This window comes from Asterias amurensis, chromosome 13 (assembly GCF_032118995.1).
Source record: "Asterias amurensis chromosome 13, ASM3211899v1".
NCBI lineage: Eukaryota > Metazoa > Echinodermata > Asteroidea > Forcipulatida > Asteriidae > Asterias > Asterias amurensis.
Window position 1 is genome coordinate 529399 of NC_092660.1, and position 22031 is coordinate 551429.

Sequence of the window (22031 nt, forward strand, 5' to 3'; positions counted from 1 at the left end):
ACCTGCATTGCACGGTGTGCTGTGCTTGTGTTTCATCCCAACTTTAGAATTGTCCCAACTGTAGTTGGGATCCGGTGGGACGGGCGGCACAACTAACCAACTAGTCTTGATGGAAGACTTTCTCGTGTTGATTTGTCCAACGTAGAAGGCGCTATCACTCACGGACCGCTCTCACGACGACCGCTCCACGTGTAGAGTGAGAGCGGTTCGTGCGTGATTGCGCCCTCTACGCTGAATTTTTGTTGACAAATTAACACGAGGCAAGACTAGTTAGTTACAGAAAGCTGTCCCATCTGGGACAAGCCCAACTACAGTTGGGAAATTCTGAAGTTGGGACGGAACAGTACCGACGAGGCAGGAACCCATCTTTATGTGTGGAACCAGACCAAAGAGATAACTCCAAAAAGAGGCTCAACACCAAATCGCATGCTAGCACTTACGCGTTTACGAGAGTCAAAGTTAGTCGTTCAGTGCCTGTCCACTGAGACAATGGAGGTAGCTGAGACATAGCGATGCATCACCCTCGAGTCCTCGCCTCCCGACGGCTCTAAGTTTAAATTATTTTGTAATAGGGCTTACCTCAAGCATGGAGGAAAAATTAAGCATAGCTGTTTCGATTTAATGAACAGTTTCCCGTCACTGCATAAAATACAACATTTTGTACAACATTTCTCTGTATGAATTGTGTGTTTAGTTTCGTTGTGCTAGGACCAGGGGTTAAAAAAGAGCATTCAGATTACGGTGTAACTTTTAACAGACAATTTAATAACTTTTCTGACCTTGGAAAATCTCAGTCTCCTCACTCGCTTCGTTCCGAGTCCACCCAGAAATGTTCTCCAAGTCCCACCACCAACGTGTCATTTTTATTTTTCAATTACTTAAATAAAAAGCACACAACCGAACCGCCAAAGCCCAAACTCAGCTAAAAAAATAGGCTTACCTTTGAAGAGCTGAAGATTGAAAATAACATAACGAGTATGTGTATAATTGTGTGCAATTAATTTACATACCAGCAATGAATACGGGATTGAGACTTGAGATGCCTGAATTGAAATATCATGGAGGTAGAACCGTCTGTTGATAAGATGGATAAAATCCCCGGCGAGAAGTTATGCGTTTTGCGACACCGTTAAAGTGCAATGGCGCCCTCTATCGGTTAACAAAGTCATACAGCCAAACTTTCTATCAACGTAACAGAATGGCCATTATAATTATTATTATTATGGGTAGGCCTAATGAACTTTTTTTTAATTCATCACAGTAAAGTCATTAAGATTGCATCGAGAGCCATTTATTGTTTGCTAAAGGACTAATGACGGATTGGGTGGGGGAACGCTAGCATCTTACAGCGAGTTCCTCCTCAGATACTGATTAAATTATTGCTTTGTTTGTTTATATGAAACTTGGCACCCCTTGTGTGGATAGTTTCGGGTACATTTATAAGGAAAAGAAGAAAAAAATACCAAGATTCTGTGTGACTAAGACAATCACATGATGATGGGGATTTGTTCAATTATTATTGTTTATCATCCCCAGTTATAATTGTTTATCTCTGTATAAATTATGTATTTGAGTTTCGTTGTGCTAAGGGGTAAAAAGAGTAGCCCCCCCCCCCTGACAGATTGGGGGGGGGGGCTCACCAACGGATAGGGTGGGGAACGCACAGCATCCAGCAATTTAGTTTATTAGATCAAACGACACTCTTTGTGTGGATAGTTTCGGGTCATTTATTACAAAACAAAGAAAATACCAAGATTCTATGTGACAAAGACAGTCACATGGGTTTTGTTTAATAATAATGGTATAACATCCCTAGTTAAGTTAGGGGCGCTTTTATCGGGAACTGTCTTGTTTCCCTAACCTAACGACTCACGTTTCATCATTTCAATCTCTTGTTTACATGGGCGTCAATCTGTCTTGAGAGATGGGGTGGGGGAAATCTTAAGTCATACGGCGTGGGGTCCAAGGCCTGCTTTAAAGCGGGCCCTAGGAACATTTTTAGGCCTTCTGGTGCAATCTAGGGAGTCTAGGGGGGGGGGGGGTGTGCCCCTCTCTGATGTTGTAACTTAAGGCCTTTTTCAAGGTGATGCACCATTGTTTTACCTTCGCGGCATGGGTCCAGGCTCGCTTTCCCTGGAAAACTGTGCATTCCTAGTTGCCCTCTGAAGTGTGATGTGCCAACCTCTCAGATGTTGGAATGGCGTTCAAGTTATGATGCATCATTTTTGCTATTGGTAATCTAAAAAAAACAATAGATTCGTATCCATATTATTTATGCTCTGAAGGCGTTTCATTACAATCATCACCAGCAACGTCAAGGATGGATCCAGACATGAATTTTTCGGGAGTTTTGGCAAATCTGTTGATGGAGCCCCCATGCAGCAAGTTACTGTGAGCGAACGCGAAACCTTATTTTCACGGCGCGTGGTCCGGGTCCGCTCAAGGGCCCGGGAAAAGTTTTGGGTTTTGCTTTTATGCTCAGTGTGGTGCAATCTTCGGCTAATGAACAGGCACAATGAATGAAACAGAACATAAATCCTTTAAGTGAGTGGGCAGCATCTCAGTTGTTCTAAGACACGAATGTTAGGGGGCAAATCTGTCAAAGATTTATGCGAGTGTGAAGCCTTTACGGCATGGGTCCGGGACCGCTTAAGGGCCCGGAAAAACTTTGCATTCTAGATACTCTGTGGTGCAATCTTAGGCCATTTAGAGGCCAAATTGGCGAACGAAACAATACAATAAGCCTTCAAAATTTAAGAAGAAGAATTTGGACAATGGCAGACAGCGCGTCACACCAGTAAAATAATAGTAAACATCCCTGAAAAGTAAAGTATGAGATGACAGGCGCAGGCACCCTTCCGTTCACACGAGTTAACGCAAATTGGGGGAACATCCCATCCCCAGGAAAACAGGGAAACAGGGTTCGGTCTCCACAGTGCAAAATGCAAAACTTGATTCTCATGAAAATAATTTTATGGTAAAAACATGGAGGGACTGAAGTCTCCTCAAAAGTGGGGACGCGTCCCCAGCCCCTTACTTCAGAAGTATGAACCAAGGTTGGTGTTCGACTTTGACGGTCGAAACGGATACAGTCTAGCACCGAATTTTGTGTTGTGCTCGAAACGAAGTTAATGACCTTTAACTCACATTATCTGTAAAAAAAAACACCGAGCGCAAATAAAACAAACAATAAGGAAGAAGCTGAAGAGAACAATGTAAAACACGTATTTTAATACATGCATTCAATCCAATATTTACAAATACACTTTTTCATAAACAAAAGTACACAATTCGGTGAAAAAGACAAATAATTGCCTTGAGCTATGATCAAAAGAGGGCGCTCTTTACATTATTCTGTCACGTCCGGAATTCGGGACACATTGAACAAGGGCGAAAAGCACATCATGGCAGTCGTGTTTGAGGGTGTAAGCCTCCGATCTTTGTCAGATCATGGCGATATTTTACAAAGAACGGAATCCATTCTTAGATTAGAAGTCGTTACTGAAAATGATCAGCCCGTGGTTACGATATATAATGGTAAAGTTGGTTTTTGATGAATTTTCCAGTCGTGTGTGTCGTCATGTGTTTCGTTTTCAATGAATAACTCCATATTGGATTGCCCATTGTGTGCACAGCAGCCGGTATGGCGTACATTTTAATGGGGTCATTATTGTGCTGTTGAATTGAATGCGTGGTTTTAATATTTTAAAAGTGCGTTATTGTGTGCTGCTTCTTTGGCTTTACAATCTTTCATGGAATTTAATTTTGAAGTTGTTCTTTTTATTTAAACCACACACGATCAGACGATCATTCATAATAAAATGTTGTCAATTTCACTAATTGTTCAGATGATCACAGCCACACACAACCAACAACAAAGACTAAGTAAAGAACAACAGCGATTGTTTACATTAATTTTTTAGTATCCATTTTTAGGGTACTTGTTTTTTTATTTTTATTTTTATATTTTTTGTGGCCCTTGCAATTGATCATTGCATTGATTTACTTGTCGTTCTATTTAGTTTAGAAACTCACAATATCAAACATTTAAAAGAACCATCTTTTTTGATACAAATCACTATATTTGTATCTTTGTAAGTTAAAAATATTGAGTCTATGTTTTTATTTTTTTTTGTCCAAATAATCTATATTCAGGATTCTGATTATTTGTCATTTTCATTGAGTATTTACATAACAATTTTTGCCCATAACATTTTGACTTTTCTGAGTTTTAAACACTAGGATTTCATTGCAAACTGATGTTTTCATTTGGCAACACATTTACGTTTATATAAGAGTACTATTGCATCCCATCTAATCATGTTGTATGCAAGTGATGACTGTGGAGGTGTCTTGGCTGAGCGGTTAAGAGCACTGAATTCAAACTCTGGTGTTTCTGATCAGCAGAGTGTTGGTTTGAGCATAGGGTAATTGAGTCCCAGTCGTGACACGTGTGTCCTTAAGCGAGACACTTAACCCATGGAGGAAGAACGTCCATGCTTAACCATTGATTTGTCCTTCGGATGGAACAAAAAGCCACTGGTCTCATGTGTTGTGTAATGCACGTAAAATGACCCAGTCCACTTATCAACAAAAGAAGGGGGGTTCGTCCCTGTGTTCCTGGTTTGATTAACAGCATATTGCGCCACACTAAAGTGATTAGTACTACTCTCTTTATGTTGTATCGTGCATGAAGTTCTATTTTATATGCACTATACAAAGATTACATGTACATGTACAAACCAAACGACCACACATTCATCCTAAGGATTTGTGGCCTGATATTTTCCTTGTGATGTGATGGATCTTTGTTCATATTGACCCCTTGCACGCATATCACACGCGGCGACCAATGCCACGCTCACCATGTTGGTGGGCAGTTAGGTTTACGCGTATTAATGCCGCGTCGCTTAAAACGCACCCTTTCACTGCATAACGCGCAGCATAGAGTGAATATAAAAACGCACAGTGAAATTGCCTACCAGTATGGCGCATTCAAGATTTTTCTGCTGATGACGCCAGGTGAAATGTGTCAATAACTGGAAAGAAAAATGGAGGATTCCATATGGGGAATGTTGCCACTCAAAATGTTTATGGGTTAATATTATGGTCTTGTTTACTTCCTCCTTCAGGTTCGAGCGGCCAACAGATGCTGAGGTTTTCACTTGACAGTAAAAATGTGAAATGTTGCCAGGCCAGCAAACACACATATCTTGTCAACATGCAGGGCAGATCCGTACTGCTGCATTTTGGCTCTGACTTTGGTAAGTGTACATAAAAAGTTTAATGTCTGTGTCAAAAATGTCTGAAAATCTAACGGTTTGAAGTGACATGTAAAATCCCATAATAAGCTTTAGCCATTTTGGTAGGTGCCCCTTACCAGAGGCAAGAATTACTGTGCTCCTTTAAGAGCGAAGGTCCGTGACTAAATGTATGATTTTTTTATTTACAGTGGTTTTGTACATTACAACGGTACCTTGACAAGATCTTTAATATTTCAATAATACAGAGTTATCCAGGTTCCATAACATCGTTGAGGGCGCTATACATAATGCGACCAGCACCACCAAGGAATCGGTGTTTACAGAAAGAACAGAAGAAGCCTCTGCATCTCAGTACTTTCAGGTAAATATGTTGCCATGGTAATTATTGAGTTTAACAAAGGACATATCCATATACTTTTAGCATTTAAGTCAGAAATGACACTCTTGAGGCACTGTCAAAATTTCTTGATTTGTGCGATTCATAATCATAGACATTAAACCTAAAAAAACAAAGTTTGTATGAGACAGATTGGCTATTGCCAGTTTAGTGTGTATATCCTCTTGTACATGTTGTAGGAGTTTGTTGAGTTTCCTTAGACGGAAAGATCATTTAAACAAACAAACAAATAAACAGAGTTGAGTATTAGTGGAAGGTGCTTTCAAACATGCATATTAATATTCTAACGACTTATTTTTTTGGCCGTTTTCCTGTAGTTTTATGGGTACTTGTCACAGCAGCAGAATATGATGCAGGATTACTTCCGGACTTCGACGTACCAAAAGGCCATGCTGCAGAATCATGAGGACTTCAGGAATAAGGTCGAACTTCTCGGGAACTTTCCCATTGATGTTTTTTCCTTTCATTCTTTGTTAGTGTTTATAAATGTAATTTTGTTATTGTTGTTCTGGAGAGCCTGAGGTGCACTTAAGTTTCTGATGTTTTGGTTTTTAAAATTTTAACATTGGCTGAATGAATAATTCTAATTCTAAAGATGTATCTACAGCTTTTTAGACCAGAGCCCAATTTCATAGAGCTGCTCAAGCACAATGAGTAGCTAAGCACAAACAAAACTTCAAACGGAATTCATAGATAAATTTTGTACATTCATTTTTGTAAAACTTGTTTGTATTTATTTACAGGTTGTACTGGATATGGGAGCCGGGTCAGCAATCTTGTCATTTTTCGCAGTCCAAGCTGGTGCCAAAAAAGTCTATGCTGTAGAAGCCAGCTCCATCGCTCTCCAGGCACAGGTAAACAAGATGCTGGTACCAGGGAACATTCAAATGAGGCACCAATCTTATTATTTCTTTTGTGTCTTTTCGTGGCCGAGCGGATAAGAATACCGGACTCAAGCTCTGGTGTTTCTGATCAGCTAGACACTTTACCATTATTCCTGCGTCCTTCAGATGGGGTGTAATGAGAATCATTATAATTTACATTTCACCCCTCCCCCTCCCGCTCTGACCTTCGACCTTCTCTGACCTTCGACCTTCTCTGACCTTCGAACTTCTTTGCCCTTCATCCCTACAGGCATTAGTTGAAGCTAACAAGTTGTCTGATCGTATCACTATTCTTGCCGGGAAAATTGAAGAGTTACAAGTGCCTGAACAGGTTGATATCATCATCTCTGAACCGATGGGCTACATGTTATTCAATGAGCGCATGCTGGAAAGTTATCTACATGCTAAGAAGTTCCTCAAACCAGGAGGTGAGTGACCGGAGATTCGGGGTCAACATTGGGGTCGATATTGGGTTCAATATAGGGGTCAACATTGTGGTCAATATTGGGTCAACATTTGTCACACTCAGTGTTCTCCCTTTACAGGGATTTGCTGGCCCAATGCTGGTTAGAACTTCTGAGAACAAGGCAGAATTTTGTTCAAGTGTTCCGGTTGGCTAGTTCAAATATTGCTTTAAAAACATTTGTTTGCTTGTAGAAATGAGCCGGATACCAGTCACAGGTTGTACAAATGACATGGTAGTATGGCTGGTTGTTTTGCTGGTGGCCTTATTCTGGTCAGCATCTTTTTGTCATGCTTACCTTCTTTTCAAGTAGTCAAGAATAATTGGGCCAGGTTCACAAAGAGCCAAGTATGATCTTAACATGAGTTTTCAGTATTATTACCAAAGTGATTTGTATTGTGACGTCACACTTTGCTTAGCAATTAAGAGTGATAGACTAGCCAAGTTTGTGCAAGGACCAATTGTAAACTACTGGTTGCAATTTTGCTCCAATTAGGGATACCTCTATCAGGAAACTGTCAATTTGTATTGGAACTTTGCACCAAAGCAAAAGCACATGACACCACAGCAAATACTGTGGGTGTCGTAGGTTAATTCAATGCCTGCATCTTCAGATTTCAATGTCAGAAAAGTAACTTTTTCCTACATTTACCTTACCAAACTGATATTAGAAAATCTGATAAACATTACTGAAATGTTTTTATTTAGGCAAAATGTTCCCCACCATCGGTGAGCTTCACTGTGCACCGTTCTCAGATGATGCGATCTACATGGAGCAGTTCACAAAAGCCAATTTCTGGTGAGTGTTGTCTTTCTGTCCCATGTTTATGGTTTACCCTAATAATAATAGTGGCTTCTTATATAGCGCTCATATCCATCACTCAGTGACACTCAAGGAGCTTTAACATTCAGTATTTTCCTGCAAGGTATGTGGGACTATGTTTGAATTATGAAACCTAATCCTTTTACATAGCACCATATAATTTTTAAAAGCATGTAGTTTTATATGGACAGTTCGATGCAATTTTGCCTCTGGCATCAAGATGGATTTACCCTGAATAACAAATCTTTTTTTGCAGTTTCCTTACACTCATTTCAGACAGGGGCGCAAGAGCCCTGCCGAACCAAATAGATTAGAAGCGACTCTAGGTCGACCCAAATAAATTTTGGTTTCAGACAGGTAAACTTAACATAACATTTACATTGGCTCAGGTCATGATAAGATCGATGAAACCAAGGCGACCCAAAGTCATTCAGAACGACTGCAACAGTTGATCTTTAGACTTCTAGTGCATCACATGTCTTTATTATGAGTCGCACCTGCCTGAAACAGGTGTTAGATTCTTTGCCAAGAAGATAAAATAAATCTGTCAATAATTATTTTTCACTCTCTCTCTCTCTCTCCCAGGTACCAGCAATCCTTCCATGGAGTGAATCTCACTAGTCTAAGGGAGGAAGCCCTCCAGGAATATCTAAGACAACCTATTGTTGTAAGTTATCAACACCAGCGAGGGGATTAACCCTCCTACTGTTTGAACGCTTAAAATTATCCACTGTCTTTGAATGATTGATAAAATATGCCAGGCTGCAATATGATATTGCGTTGGGCAGATATTTACACAGTAAAGTACACAGTCAACCCTCCTACTGTCTGGCCATTCAATACCATCTACTGCCTGATTCCAAATTCAAATGATGTACTTTATTTTCTTGTTAACAGGACACCTTTGACATCAGAATATGTTTGGCTCGGTCCCAGAAGTACACAGTGGATTTCCTCAAGGCCCATGAGAGTGATCTACACAGAATAGAAATACCACTTCAGTTTATTGCTCATCAGTCTGGTGCTGTGCATGGACTGGCTTTCTGGTTCGATGTCGCCTTCTGTGGAACAATGTAAGTACACATGAATTCGGGACACATTATAGAAATACCACTTCAGTTTATTGCTCATCAGTCTGGCGCTGTGCATGGACTGGCTTTCTGGTTCGATGTCGGCTTCTGTGGAACAATGTAAGTACACATGAATTCGGGACACATTATAGAAATACCACTTCAGTTTATTGCTCATCAGTCTGGCGCTGTGCATGGACTGGCTTTCTGGTTTGATGTCGCCTTCTGCGGAACAATGTACACATTTTGTCAGCCTTTGAAGGCGTTGGACACCTTTGGTAATTGTCAAAGAAGTGTGTTCTCATGTGGCATATCCTACTATATGCATAAAATATCAAACCCGTGAAAACTTGCCTCAATTGGTCATTGAACAGAATAATGAAAGAAAAACATCCATGTTTGCCTGAAGTCTGTATGTAACTCTGTATTGCCATGGTAATGTTGTTACACTTTCATCCAAACAGATCCATTGTAATGCGCCTTTGAACAGCGTTTCTTTGCCTCACTCTTTGAGCTTTTGATTTTACTTGTCTCTCTTTCTAATTTTCTTGGTAGTTTTCAGAATGTTTAAACATTGTAATGTATTGTTTTATTGCTGCTTCATAAGTACATGTAGTTATTATTCTTGTTCTGCGCTTTGATCTCCATGTCAAAGCACTTTGTCAATACCTATGCTCTGGTCGTCATCAGGAGATGTGTATTCATGTGTGTTAATAATATTACTAATTACTATTATCAGTTATATTAGCAACCTCTTCCTACCACCTCCTACAATGGACTTGGCTGTAAATCAAACCCAAGTTCTCGGAACAATAATTATTAACATTTCTTGATTTGTTGTGATTGATTTTGTTATCAGGCAAACTGTGTGGCTGTCAACAGCACCCACAGAACCTCTCACACATTGGTATCAGGTGAGTTACACTTATAAACTGTTTTTACTTTATAATAATAGTAATAATAATCTTCACTAATTATCCTTAACGGCCATCTTGGATTGTGGGCGCCGCCATATAATGTCAAGTGGTCCCCGCACTCTGCTGTAAAGATGTGTCCTGGGGTCAATTTCGGGGTACCTGTGGGTTGGGGGTTTGTGTTGTTCGTGACGTCACAGTCAAAGTGCATTTCTATGAGAAAAATGAAAATTTTGTATTGGATCTTTGCAAAGGGCCCCACATCAAAAGCACAGGACACCACAGCAACTACTGTGGGTGCTGTGGGTTATTTCAAGGCTTAGGGTACAAACATGTATACAACTATTTGGTAGAAGTGTTGGTTTAAAAAGGTTTAAATAATATGATTGTACCCACAAGCTTTTATTGTGTTTGATACTTTGGAAAATATGTTCCTTGAATTTTGAAGTTTACTATCTTTTTTATATTATTATCCACACCATGCAAAGCTTCAAACATCACTAATAACTGATGACATTGTACCTGTGTACTTGTTATGATTTGGTTTTATAAACGTAATCAGGGTACTTTATGCGGGTATTTTATTGTCCCCTTGTAGAAAAAATGCATGTTTAATGTTAATGTTTAACTAAACTCATGTAATTGTGTGTTTTTGTTGCAGGTACGATGTCTACTAAGGGCCCCAATCTATGTCAAGCAAGGACAGAGTCTGTCTGGAAAAGTAGTACTCATCGCTAATAAAAGGTAAGGTTACCAATGAAAGCTTACCTGGTATTCATTGCCATTAATAGGTAATTGAGGTTTGTGGAAGCACCATGGTTGACAACTCATTGGTTCTTTTCATAACCAACACTACTTGCAAGGGTGGTATGGTTGGCGCTCGCCTCTCATCAAGGTGACCCCGGTTTGAGTCTCGGTCAGGGCCATATGTGAGTTGAGTTGTGCGTTGGTTCTCTGTTGTGCTACGAGGGTTTTCCAGACCATCCGGTTTTCCTCCCTCGGGAAAAATCAAACACTTTCGATCTTGGCTGTGCTCTGTGGTCATAATGGGTGGATGTGGCTGGCGCCCTTGCATGCCTGCTTCCCGAACACGTTAAGCCGCATCCTTCGCAATTCAGCTCTTAGCTGTGAGTAAGGATGATTAGCCCCCCCCCCAATTATTATTAGTATTATTATTATTATTATTGAAAGAGATTTACACATTGTTCTATCGCAAACATCACCTGAATACATTCCCACCACGGCCTGTGTCATCATGTTGATTCTTGCCTTACAAGTCTTTCCTCATCATAAAGCCTGGTCAGGTAAAAAGAATTCTTCCAGTAAAACTTATGAGCTGCAGGTCCTGCGGTCTTGGGGATTTTTCCCCAAAGTTTAAACCCTGGAGATCTTTGTTTTCCTTTTTTTGTTGTTCTTGGTTTCCACAAGATACCAACAATTTGAGTACTCCTTCAGTTAGTTACATCAGATGGTTTCTTTCTCTGTCGCAGACAAAGTTATGATATCGACATCGAGTTGCAGTCCGACAGCAGCGGTGCCCGTTCCAACAACCGACTGGACCTGAAGAATCCGTTCTTTCATTACACGGGCCAGCAGCCGCAGCCCCCTACTGGTAGCCATGAGACATCTCCCAGTGAGAAGTATTGGGAAGGAATCCCTCAGCCTACTGCCGTTAATGGTCTACAAGATACTAACAGCATGCAGGGGGTGTCATCTGTACAACCAAACATGTCGCAAAGTTTTAATCTTATACCATTGGGTAAGTCTAACAATTCCATGTCGCAAAGTTTTAATCTTATACCATTGGATAAGTCTAGCAATTCCGTATCGCAAGTTTTATGGTGGTTTTTATCTTATACCATTGGGTAAGTCAAGCAATTCCATGTCGCAAAGTTTTTATTTTGTACAATTTGGACAGTCTAGCCGTTCCATGTGCGCTGATTTTGAATCAATGCAGCACACAACTTTAAAACCTGGCATAGTTACATGTAAATTAACAACATGGCATCCATCTTGGCAGTTTAGATATATTTTTGAACTGTACTTGGTTTTCCAAGATTCATTGCAATGTATTTTAAAGATGGCGCTTGTTCATATGGCCTTTTGATCAGTCTCATCTGTTATAACAACAGCGTTCCCGCAAACCTTTCTATATCGTATTTCCACCATGCAAAGTTTCAAATCCTACTTAACAGCGTTCCCCTTAGAAACACCACACCTCGGTAGGTATTGCAATGAAGAACACACAAGAAATAAAACACACATAGTAAACTGATAAAAATACGTATGTTGTTATTGTTGTTACCCTACAGCCAATGCAGAACCAATCAGCCATACAGGCATACTACCAGGAGGCACGACCCAACGTCAGCAAACCATTCAGATCCCTTCATCTGTAGGTGCCCTAATGAGCAACGGTACGCTCCCCTATATGCAGAACGGACACAATACCTTTGCAACCACAAACGCCTTCCCTATGGTGGCCCCCGCTCAGTTCTCTATCGTCGGAGCGACTGATCAGCTAAGCCTGCAGCCAGGCACTGTTATTCTTCAGGGTCAGCCAGGTGTCCAAGGGTAAAAAGGATGTCAGGTAGTCAAGTAAGATTCTTTAGACGTTACTATTCCATCGATTCACTAATCTTGACATGTAATTTAATCAGACCACATATATCCCATAATGGAGATTTGGTCGTCTTCTCCTCTTCTTTTTTAGCTAATAAACTGTATAAATGAGTTCACTGTGGTGATGCGTAAAGCCGGCCTCAGGTCGACCTACAATTTTCTTGCGCCCGCATCAAACCATCGGCAATGTGCAGTAAATGCTCAGGTCACAACAACTGACAAATTGTGTGCCTGCCATTGGGTCCCGACCCAAATTGACATTGTTTTACTCTTAGGGTTGTTAATTTTACGAGCGACGGTTGTGTCAGATTGTCTTAAAATCATCGCAGGTACGCTCAGGTCGTAAATAATCTCCGACTGAAAAGTTCCTGATGGTCTTAGCTCAGGCGCAGTGTAATCCTGAAAAGTCAGTCGCCAACTGTTTTTTGTTGATGCAAGGTCGATCAGAGGCCATCTTAAAGTTCACCGTGATGATGCGTAAATTGCACTGTGGTGATGTGTAAAGTTCACCATGGTGATGCATAAAGTTGACTATGGTGATGCGTAAACTTCACCGTGGTGATGCGTAACTTGTGTGTCACCTGGGGTGGATTTCACAAAGAGTTAGGACTAGTCTTATCTCTAGTTTGGACCAGTTACTTGTCCTAACTTAGGACTATCCATGCAATTTGTATATCTCTTAGGACTAGTCCTAAGTTAGGACTAGTCCTACCTCTTTGTGAAATCGACCCCTGCTGTTTTTGTGCGGTGTATTTTTTACAATTTTTTTACATGAGCCATATTCATGCTGTGGCCATTTTGTTAAATTTCATGTAGGCTGTAAAGAAATACGAATGCTACATGTAGGACTTCTTCCAAACCATTGTATTATGTTTGAGCCGAGGCTCAACACTCCGTATGGTGTTGAATACTGTGCAAAATGTGCACTGCTTCAAAATTGAGGACAGAGCCCACGTTTGCTTAGTCCAAGTTGGGAGTGGGGCCTAAGCTGGGATTGGGGCCCAAGCTGGGAGCAGACTAAAGTTGGGAGTGGTGCCTTGTACCTTTTTATAGTGTTTGTAGCATCAAACGAAGACAAAGACAACAAGCTATATTTACTTTCCGAGGAGGGTCTATCCTGTTTACAACACTTAGTGTGAATGTCTACACAAAGGAGCACATTTTCTAAAAGTTATTTATTTGTGTTTTCTTAAAGTGATTGGTAAGAAATAAAAATAATGACTACAATGGGATTGTAATGAATTTACTCTTCAAAACATCATTGAATACTTTGTAAAAGACTGTTATTGTCAGCTTTATCACAAAATAAATATCCTGTAAAAATGTGGCAATTGTTGTAAACAGCAAATGTACCTTTTTTGCACCCCAATATCTTTACTCTTATTGTGTTGTTAAGCTGAATTAAGACAGGAATCATTGTGTTTGCTCTTGTACACGGAGCAATTGAATATACTGTTTTCTCTCAATAATCAAATGTACATACCAGATTGTTACTTGTACCATGTTTTGGCCGTTTCCATCATTTTTAGTATAAATGAAGATCAGGGTTCTGTTTCATGGCTCTGCTTATGGTTAGCATTTATCAAGGCTTAGGTCAGCAGAAAAGAATGTGCTTAAATTAAGCATATTTGAGTAAGCAAAGTTTGCTTGTGTGCGTGCACATTTAACATTACTAAGCATTCTTCTCTTTCAACAGCTTGCGCAGAAATTTGGTACTAAGCTGAGAGAATGGTGACTGTAAAGTGCTAAATTTCACGGTAAGCCGAGCCATGCAATTAGGCCCTCGTAGTTGTAGATTGTTGAGTATTAAATAATGGTAATAGAATCTTTCCCAGTCGTTCGTGGTGTACAAGTATTTACCTTTAGTTGTTTTAAAAAGAAAACTAGCAAGTTGAGACTGTACTCAACTGGAGCTAGAGATTTTCATCGGCCATTTTTGTAGGCTGCCCTCAAATGCTTGGGGATGTTATTGTTCTTTTATTTGTGCAAGCCCATGAGTGATGTTTGCCTGTAAACTTGAAAAATAAATCATACCATAAGACACAATAGGCAAAGAGATCCTGCTAGACATGTTCCTCTATATCAATGCGCTATGTAGGGTTGTAATATGGGAATATTGTATTCAGATTTGTTCTTGTATTCGTTCAAACATTGTTATTAAAAACATCAGATTTTACTTACATTTCAACTTTTTCTTTTTTCTATCGTTTTCTAAAAACTGGAATGTCAAACATAAAAATTGGTAGCCTTTTACAAAGCCAGGTTGTTTGTTTTTTGCCTCAAGGGCAAGGCCGTTTTATTTATAGTCCAACATGACATCAGTGAAGTAACAAATTCAGAAATGCTGGCTCCAAGTTGGCCATAAAAGTTGCCTCATGTGACAAGGCCCTTTAGATTGGTACATTTAGCCCTACCAAGTCTAGTAACACTGCTCAACTGCAATGGACAGGTGCATCTCTGCCCTTAAACCTTCAGCAATAACTGCACCACGCTACTCGCCTACCCTTGTGCCAGCCGACAGCTTGTGTCAATTGTGTAATGTCGCTTCCCAGGTTGTATCGTTAACTATGGTGTGATCCCTGGCTATATGGCAGTAACAGGTTGAATAGCTTTTCTAACTGGCACCCACCGACAAAATATTGATAAAATAGGGAGACCACCCTCACAGACCTAGATATCTCAGTTGGTGCAAGTTAAATCGGAAGTTGCAGGTTCAAGTACAGCTCTTGTCAATTTTTATTTGTTAAACCTCAAATGAGAATAATTTAACCCAGTCAGTTTCTCCTGTAGTTTATTACTAGGGATTCTACTATTTTTTACTTTTGTGCCCAATTGTTTGTTGACGCGTCCAGTTTGACATATATCTCAATTGTAGTTTGATGCTTGTCCCAATTGTGATTGGTTAGTTTGACGCTCGTCTCAATTGTTATTGGTTAGTTTTAAAGGGGTGGAACTTAATGGATCGATCTACAGAGCAAGAAAATCCAGACTCTATGCTTGATTAATAATAAGAGAACAATAAAAATATCAGGCCTTTTAATACCATAATCTTTAAGTAAAAATGTTGCACTAAATGTGTACCAAAATTGTTAATTGATTTTCCGCATCATATGAAGATGTCGCTTGCTGTCGTGTCATATCACGCCTTTTTGACTCCTTTTAGATCTATTATTTAAATGAATAAATTATGCACCTACTCTGTTTAAGTTTGCCTACAGATCATGTTTACTGGATGAATATTTGTCATGGAACAGACCACTGTTTTCTTGTACATTATTAAGTCCACTGAACTGAAAATAATAGATTTTTTTTAATAGATGTTAATATTAAATTTCAACGGAAACAATTATTCATTTTTGTTTTACCCATACACCGATCAATTTGGTTTTGCGCAACTTTGTCGCGTCTGTCTGAAACGGGTGTTTGCGCGCTTCATACTTGACAGACCATTCTGCATTCTCTTCATAGATTGAGATGGGTTAAGGAATGAAATAAATGGCTTAGTGACAGGGATAATAACCTTCATGCAACAGGAGTGCCAATAAGAGTGGATTCTGGCACAGCAAAATCATTATTATTATTATTGTATTTATTAAATCAAAAGGTAACGGGGACATGTCTGTACTGTGGTATACCTGGAAGTCTCATATTTGTAAATGTAAAAGGAACGAGGTGGTTTGGGGGGGTTTTCTGTTTAAACATTTGTTTTAGCAAAGCAAACCGTTTTAGGTTTGTTCAGTACAGTTACTCGTAATATTTGGCTGAAATTTGTTTTGGATATTAATAAACTATGATACAGGGCGATGAAAACTTTCCAGAATTAAATTTACGTTTGTATTTTAGGGAAACTGAAGTTGGTATTAGAGTTATAGTTTTGAGATAAGGTTGCGGGGGAAAAACAGCCATTGATGTCCAGAAATACACTTTGTGGTATTTTATTTGTTATTCAGGCTGGTACAATATTTGATTGCAAAAACGAACATTTGATAGACATTTCAGTATGATTTTATTCACCAGAATGAAACACCCGAGATGACAGTAAGTTAACTATGGATTGAAATGAATTAGCAAGGAAGGTGCAACCAGAAATCAAATAAATGTATCACTTGAAATATTTGTCTCCATCAAGAAATTGATTTATTCTTTAGTTTGACGTGTATGACGCCCTTCATTATCCCTATTCACACTACAGAACTTTAACACCAGCAAGTTCCTGGGTAATTTAACATCCCCCAAAACAACCGTTAAATTTCCAGTCAGTTTGTTAGTTTACTCCTATGCACAGGTCAAACTGATGTGACTTGACATGCGCCAGGAGTGTCACTTATAACAGTTAAATTCTTATCTTGTTCCACCATCTTCCTTCCTGTCACTCCAATGTTTTCTGTTGTACCCTCAACCAAATTCCCTCTAAACGTCTTTCTTGTTTTAAGTTCACATATTTTTTGGTATTCCCTGCCTGCATGTCTCTTTCTTGTCATGGGCCAAATAAATAAGACAATTAGAAACAAGTTGTAGCAAACTACTGACCAACCAAAAGGTATAAATGGTATAAATGCAAAAACAAATAGGCCTTTAAGACTCTGCTAGGCTCAAAACCAACATCATGCCATAAACTATTTTTCGGAAAGATAAAAAATAACAAAACCAAAGCCTGGTTCATACTTCCTGCCAATGCGATACAAATTTCGACATCTCAAATTTGCAACAAATAATTCGCGTCAGTTGGCTTGACATGCTTAACCCCTGCGAAACATTCAGTGCGAAAACAGCCCTGTTACGTCAAACTTCATTTCGCATTCGCAGTAACTTTGAACCGGTCTTAATGACTGCAAGATAATCTACAGTAAACTAAAACATTAAGAGATGCTTGATGAACTTCATCTATGACCGTATGGATGTGCAGTTACTCCAGCCTTGATGTTAGTTTTGATGGTACTTTGTGCTTTACCCATGGCAACTGTACAGGGGGAAAAAAGAACAAATACCTTGTTACTATTTTTATGCTAAAGCTGTTAACAACAGTCCCCTAGCATGAGCTGCCACCATTGATGAAGCGTGCACGCATGAAAGACTATCACTGGACGAGTGTCGTGCGCAGTGCATACATGCGTAGACACTTCCATTGTTTGCCATCAAAGATGGTAGTCAAAGACGTCATGTGTAATCCATCCATAGTAATGCCCAAGTACCAAACGCAGGAAGAAAGTTCTTTGTTACTTAACATGTTTCTCGCTTAAAGGTAACGTGGTTTACGAGCCAAAGGTCCCTGAAATTCTCAGGACCAGTCCAAAATTAATTCCAAGCAGTGTGGCTGGCTAGAGTTCAAATGAGTAAACCAGGGTTGCCCCCCCCCCCCCCCTGGACAATACTAGTAGTAACTAACCATGCTGGTCTTGTCTCTGTGATTGTGATAGGGTTGGTTCCCCCCGGGACAATACAAGTAGTAACTAACAATACTGGTCTTGTCTATGTGATGGTGATAGGGTTTGCTCCCCCTGGACAATACTAGTAATAACTAACCATGCTGGTGTTGTCTCTATGCTTATGATAGGGTTGGTTCCCCCTGGACCATACTATTAATAATTAACCATGCTGGTTTTGTCTCTGCAATTGTGATAGGGTTGGTTCCCCCTGGACAATACTAGTAATAACTAACCATGCTGGTCATGTCTCTGTGATTGTGATAGGGTTGGTTCCCCTGGCCCTGGACAATACTGGTAATAACTAACCATGCTGGTTATGTCTCTATGATAATGATAGGGTTGGTTCCCCCCGGACAATACTAGTAATAACTAACCATGCTGATCTTGTCTCTGTGGTTGTGATAGGGTTGGTCCCCCTGGTTGACCCGGAATGCTATGTTGACCTTGTACAGGCATACGGATGGGTTTCAGCCCTCTACCGTTGGTTATAGCTCCGACTAATGCCGCCGTGTCTGTAGGATTAGAGTTGCTCAGTGACGTCAACCTCATTGCTGGCAAAATAAAAGAACACATCATGAGTGGAGCTGTTTAGAAACTGTTTTCCTAATTACATTATGCTGACTCAGTTCTGTTGATTTGTATGGAAATAAAATACAAATAACAAATCGTGACAATCTGTGTTAAAGTCCTCTTTCAAAAGTCAATGTTTCCCTTCCTATATCAATGATTTCTTCTTTTGATTGAGGGTGAAAAATAAATTATATTCTTTATCGCGATGCAAAGTATAACATCTTTTGAGGTACCCATTGCTCAGGATTTGATCTGTCTCTAGCCATCGGGCTAGCTTGATGTTCTAGTAGCAAGGGTCGTTGGTTTGAATCCCAATCTAGTGATTTGACTGTGGATTTTTTTTTCACAGAACCTTGAGAAAGTTCCCAGTACAAAGTGCTTAAAACACAACTGTGTATGGGTAAAACCAACTTCTAGTCTTTATCCCCGATGCAAAAGTTAGAAATTGACTGGGTAAGTTCTAAAATAGTTTTGGGTCTTACCGGCATTATCGCCTTCCCAGTCATCCTTCGCACTGTTCACCATATCAAGGATTCGATTAACAAGTTTATTCATGCTGTTAATCTGCTTCTGTTAATCCCAAAAGAAAATTATGGCAAAATGAAGAGAGTGAAATTAGCAATATGAGCACAGAAATGTTGTTTCTTAAATGTTGTTATGTTCGTATTTTGGGAACTGTCAACAAGCCATAGGGAGTTATGTCCACCCAGGAAGATTAGTCCCGAATATGAAAACACAATCTGAGAAGCCTTATCTCATATACAGATTACGAGGCATCAAAACTTACATCTTTTTATATAACCACATTGCTTCAAAGTGAAATGTTTCTCACAATGCTTCATAAAATCAAAAGCTGATGTAGGCTTCTAACCAAAAGATCTTATTGCCATTAATCGAAAGAGTGATAACCAAATGAACACCTTCCCTTTTAGACTAGTTTTAGAGATTAAAAATCAATTGAATGATGACAGAGCTTTAATATTTACCTGAGCTTGTTCAGGAGCTATGGTAGCTGCCTTCTGCTTTATCTGCAACTCTCTCTCCTCAACCTCTGGTTCTGCCTTGGTGCGTAGATAATTAGGTACAACCTCATGGTTGAAGGCTGGCACACGACCCTCTGTCATTTTCTAAATATCGGTTAGAACAGACGGTCATAGATTAGCTCAAATCCATCCCTGCACTAAAACCTTGCTCAGACCATTTAGGATCATATTGTTATATATTTTGTAGGGCTTGAGTTCCATTCTTGAAGAAGCACAGTAATTTCCCTCTGGTAAGGGTCACTTCTAAGAGGACAATTTTTTTTAATTTGTATTGGAACTTTGCAGAGGGCACCAATGCAAAAGCACAGGGCACCACAGCAATTGCTGTTGGTGCCACAGATTATTTTGAGGCCTGCACTTCTGGTCATGAAAGCAAGGATGCCTCTTATATGAACTTGATCACTGTAGATCACTGTAGATCACTGTAGATCACTGTAAACAAGGATGCTTGCTATGTGAATCAGAAACGCCATGGTCAACCCCTACTCTTCCCCGATAAGTGTTCTGGGTTCTTGACTACCAATCCCAATTCACAGGACCTAGGGCTCAATGTCCCATGTGAAGGGGGCAAAAATGGGCTGAAGCGCACTAGTGCCATGCATGATTGGACTTGGAACTAGGCCAGTGCAACCTCTAGTTCTAATGACTCTATGGTTCACACTTAGTACAATGAGGGCGCTGTTACCTCCAGTTCTTCATCTCTATCCTGAGACAGCTTCAGCGGCAGCAAGACCAGATTCCTTAAAGCAGGAGTCTTATCGCTCTTTAACACTTTGTTCAGTGTGTTAATCTGACCTATAGAAATTAAAGAAAAACTCATTATTTGTAGTAGGGTTATAGATTGGCAAGTACTCCATAAAATAATGACCATAAAAACTTAGCTACATGTATGTACTTTTGAGTTCCAATAAACTGAATAATGGTCTGTAATTTTTAGTCACTTGCCTGATAGTAAAGCAAAACTGTTGAGAACAGAGGGCCTGCAGAACAAAAAGACAAAAAAACAGTTAAGTGCAAGTTCATTATGTTTCACATCAACCTAATTCATCATGGTCGACCTTGAACATCATTCACACAGTTTGGTATTTGTGTTAATAGTAGTAATCCATTTTAAGGTTGTCGATCTAAGCTCCCCTGCTTAATTCTGGATCTGGCAGACTTTTGAAATTGAGTCTACTTTTAATTGCCCAATGTGTTCCATCACCCCTAGGTTCCGACAACCCTATGTTGCGACGGAACCGTTCCGACACCCCTATGTTCCGACACCCTTATGTTTCTACACACCTATGTTCCGACATCCCCCAATTTTCTACCATGTTCCGACACCCCTATACACCCTATGTTCCAACACCCCTATGGGACTGAACCACACAGTGCCCTCGGCAGCATTCAAATCAATGTCCAAGAGGTGCAAGGAGAGGAAAGATGTACAGTATAGGCTACACCCTCGACCGACTGGGGTGCGTGTTTTGACGATCCACGATGGATCAAGTTGTGAATTGCATACCATGTGAGTGTTGCATGTTCCAGTTCAAGCTTGGCCAAGAAGGATATTAAGGATGTCTTCAAATCTTGGACTCGATTTGTCAGAGCCTCTAAGGAAATCTCCAATGCCTTCTCTTGATTCTGTCAACAAGAGAGAGAAAAAAAAGAGAGATATTATATTAGCGTTACGTTACAAACCGGTAAGATTGAGTTTTGAGGATGTTGTTGGGAAACAACTGTAGTGAAAATAAGTGTTTGTCCTTTTCCTTGATTTCTGCATTCAATCATACAAGAAATATAAACCACAGACATCCATTCTTAGATAGGATTAGATAGGTTAGAATTTATGAACCTCATGTCCTCAGTCAGTGGTCAGTGTCCTTGTCCACTGCATGCATGCAATGCATCTGCATGAACTCCAATGGCTGGCTATGGTAGTGCAGTTCCCAGTCCTGACTAGTGTCACTGTCAATGTCAGTCATGTCACTGTCAATGTCAGTTTATTATTAATTATGTGCAGTCTAGTTAATGACAATATGGTCATACGATTATTTCCAGTTTATTTATTACTGACATTTGACAAAACACACAATCGTCAATACTACTACCTACGTATTAACTATTAGTAATAAACAAATGTTATTTAATTTTTATGTCTTTTTAAATAAAATAAAGCCTGTATTCGTAATTATATGATGAGGGGAAAGGGAGTAATCAAAATCAACACAATAACTGTGATTATAATTGAACCAACCTGCATTTTCCGTCCGGTTTAAGGAAAGCAAAAAAGTGTTTAATTTGCCGTCAGTGTCACTCGGTTAACTCTCTTTTTCCTGAGCCGATTGGGGGGCCCAGCTACAGAATAAATCCAACTGTAGTTGGGTTGCCCAACTGTGGAATTGCAGTGAGGCCGCGGCGGGCTCGTTTTTCCTTAGACTGCGGACAAGTCGTTAAATGTCTGTCGCGGTGATAGCGTTCCGAATCTCCCCCGATTCCCCTCGCGGTGTATTCTCGCGAGACTGCTGGCCCCACGAGACTACTCACGACGGCTTCGGCTTGGGTTCGGCTTT

At 39.9% G+C, this 22031-nt stretch overlaps 2 protein-coding genes across 2 annotated transcripts; one reads left to right on the plus strand and one right to left on the minus strand.

Moving 5' to 3' along the window:
- The first annotated feature begins 3370 nt into the window (after positions 1 to 3370).
- On the plus strand, positions 3371 to 14625 carry LOC139946560 (histone-arginine methyltransferase CARM1-like). The gene is made up of 13 exons (XM_071944258.1): positions 3371 to 3537; positions 5133 to 5264; positions 5510 to 5625; positions 5979 to 6083; positions 6405 to 6515; positions 6796 to 6973; positions 7717 to 7807; positions 8417 to 8498; positions 8729 to 8904; positions 9761 to 9815; positions 10477 to 10559; positions 11306 to 11574; positions 12128 to 14625. The coding sequence occupies exons 1-13, from the start codon at positions 3405 to 3407 to the stop codon at positions 12391 to 12393; spliced, it is 1797 nt and encodes a 598-aa protein (XP_071800359.1). The 5' UTR covers positions 3371 to 3404; the 3' UTR covers positions 12394 to 14625.
- Positions 14626 to 16356: 1731 nt separating this feature from the next.
- On the minus strand, positions 16357 to 21989 carry LOC139946563 (mediator of RNA polymerase II transcription subunit 8-like). The gene is made up of 8 exons (XM_071944263.1): positions 21716 to 21989; positions 20984 to 21102; positions 20422 to 20456; positions 20162 to 20271; positions 19420 to 19560; positions 18916 to 19003; positions 18238 to 18414; positions 16357 to 17397 (listed from the first exon to the last, which is right to left on the minus strand). The coding sequence occupies exons 1-8, from the start codon at positions 21719 to 21721 to the stop codon at positions 17318 to 17320; spliced, it is 756 nt and encodes a 251-aa protein (XP_071800364.1). The 5' UTR covers positions 21722 to 21989; the 3' UTR covers positions 16357 to 17317.
- Between the last annotated feature and the right edge of the window lie 42 nt (positions 21990 to 22031).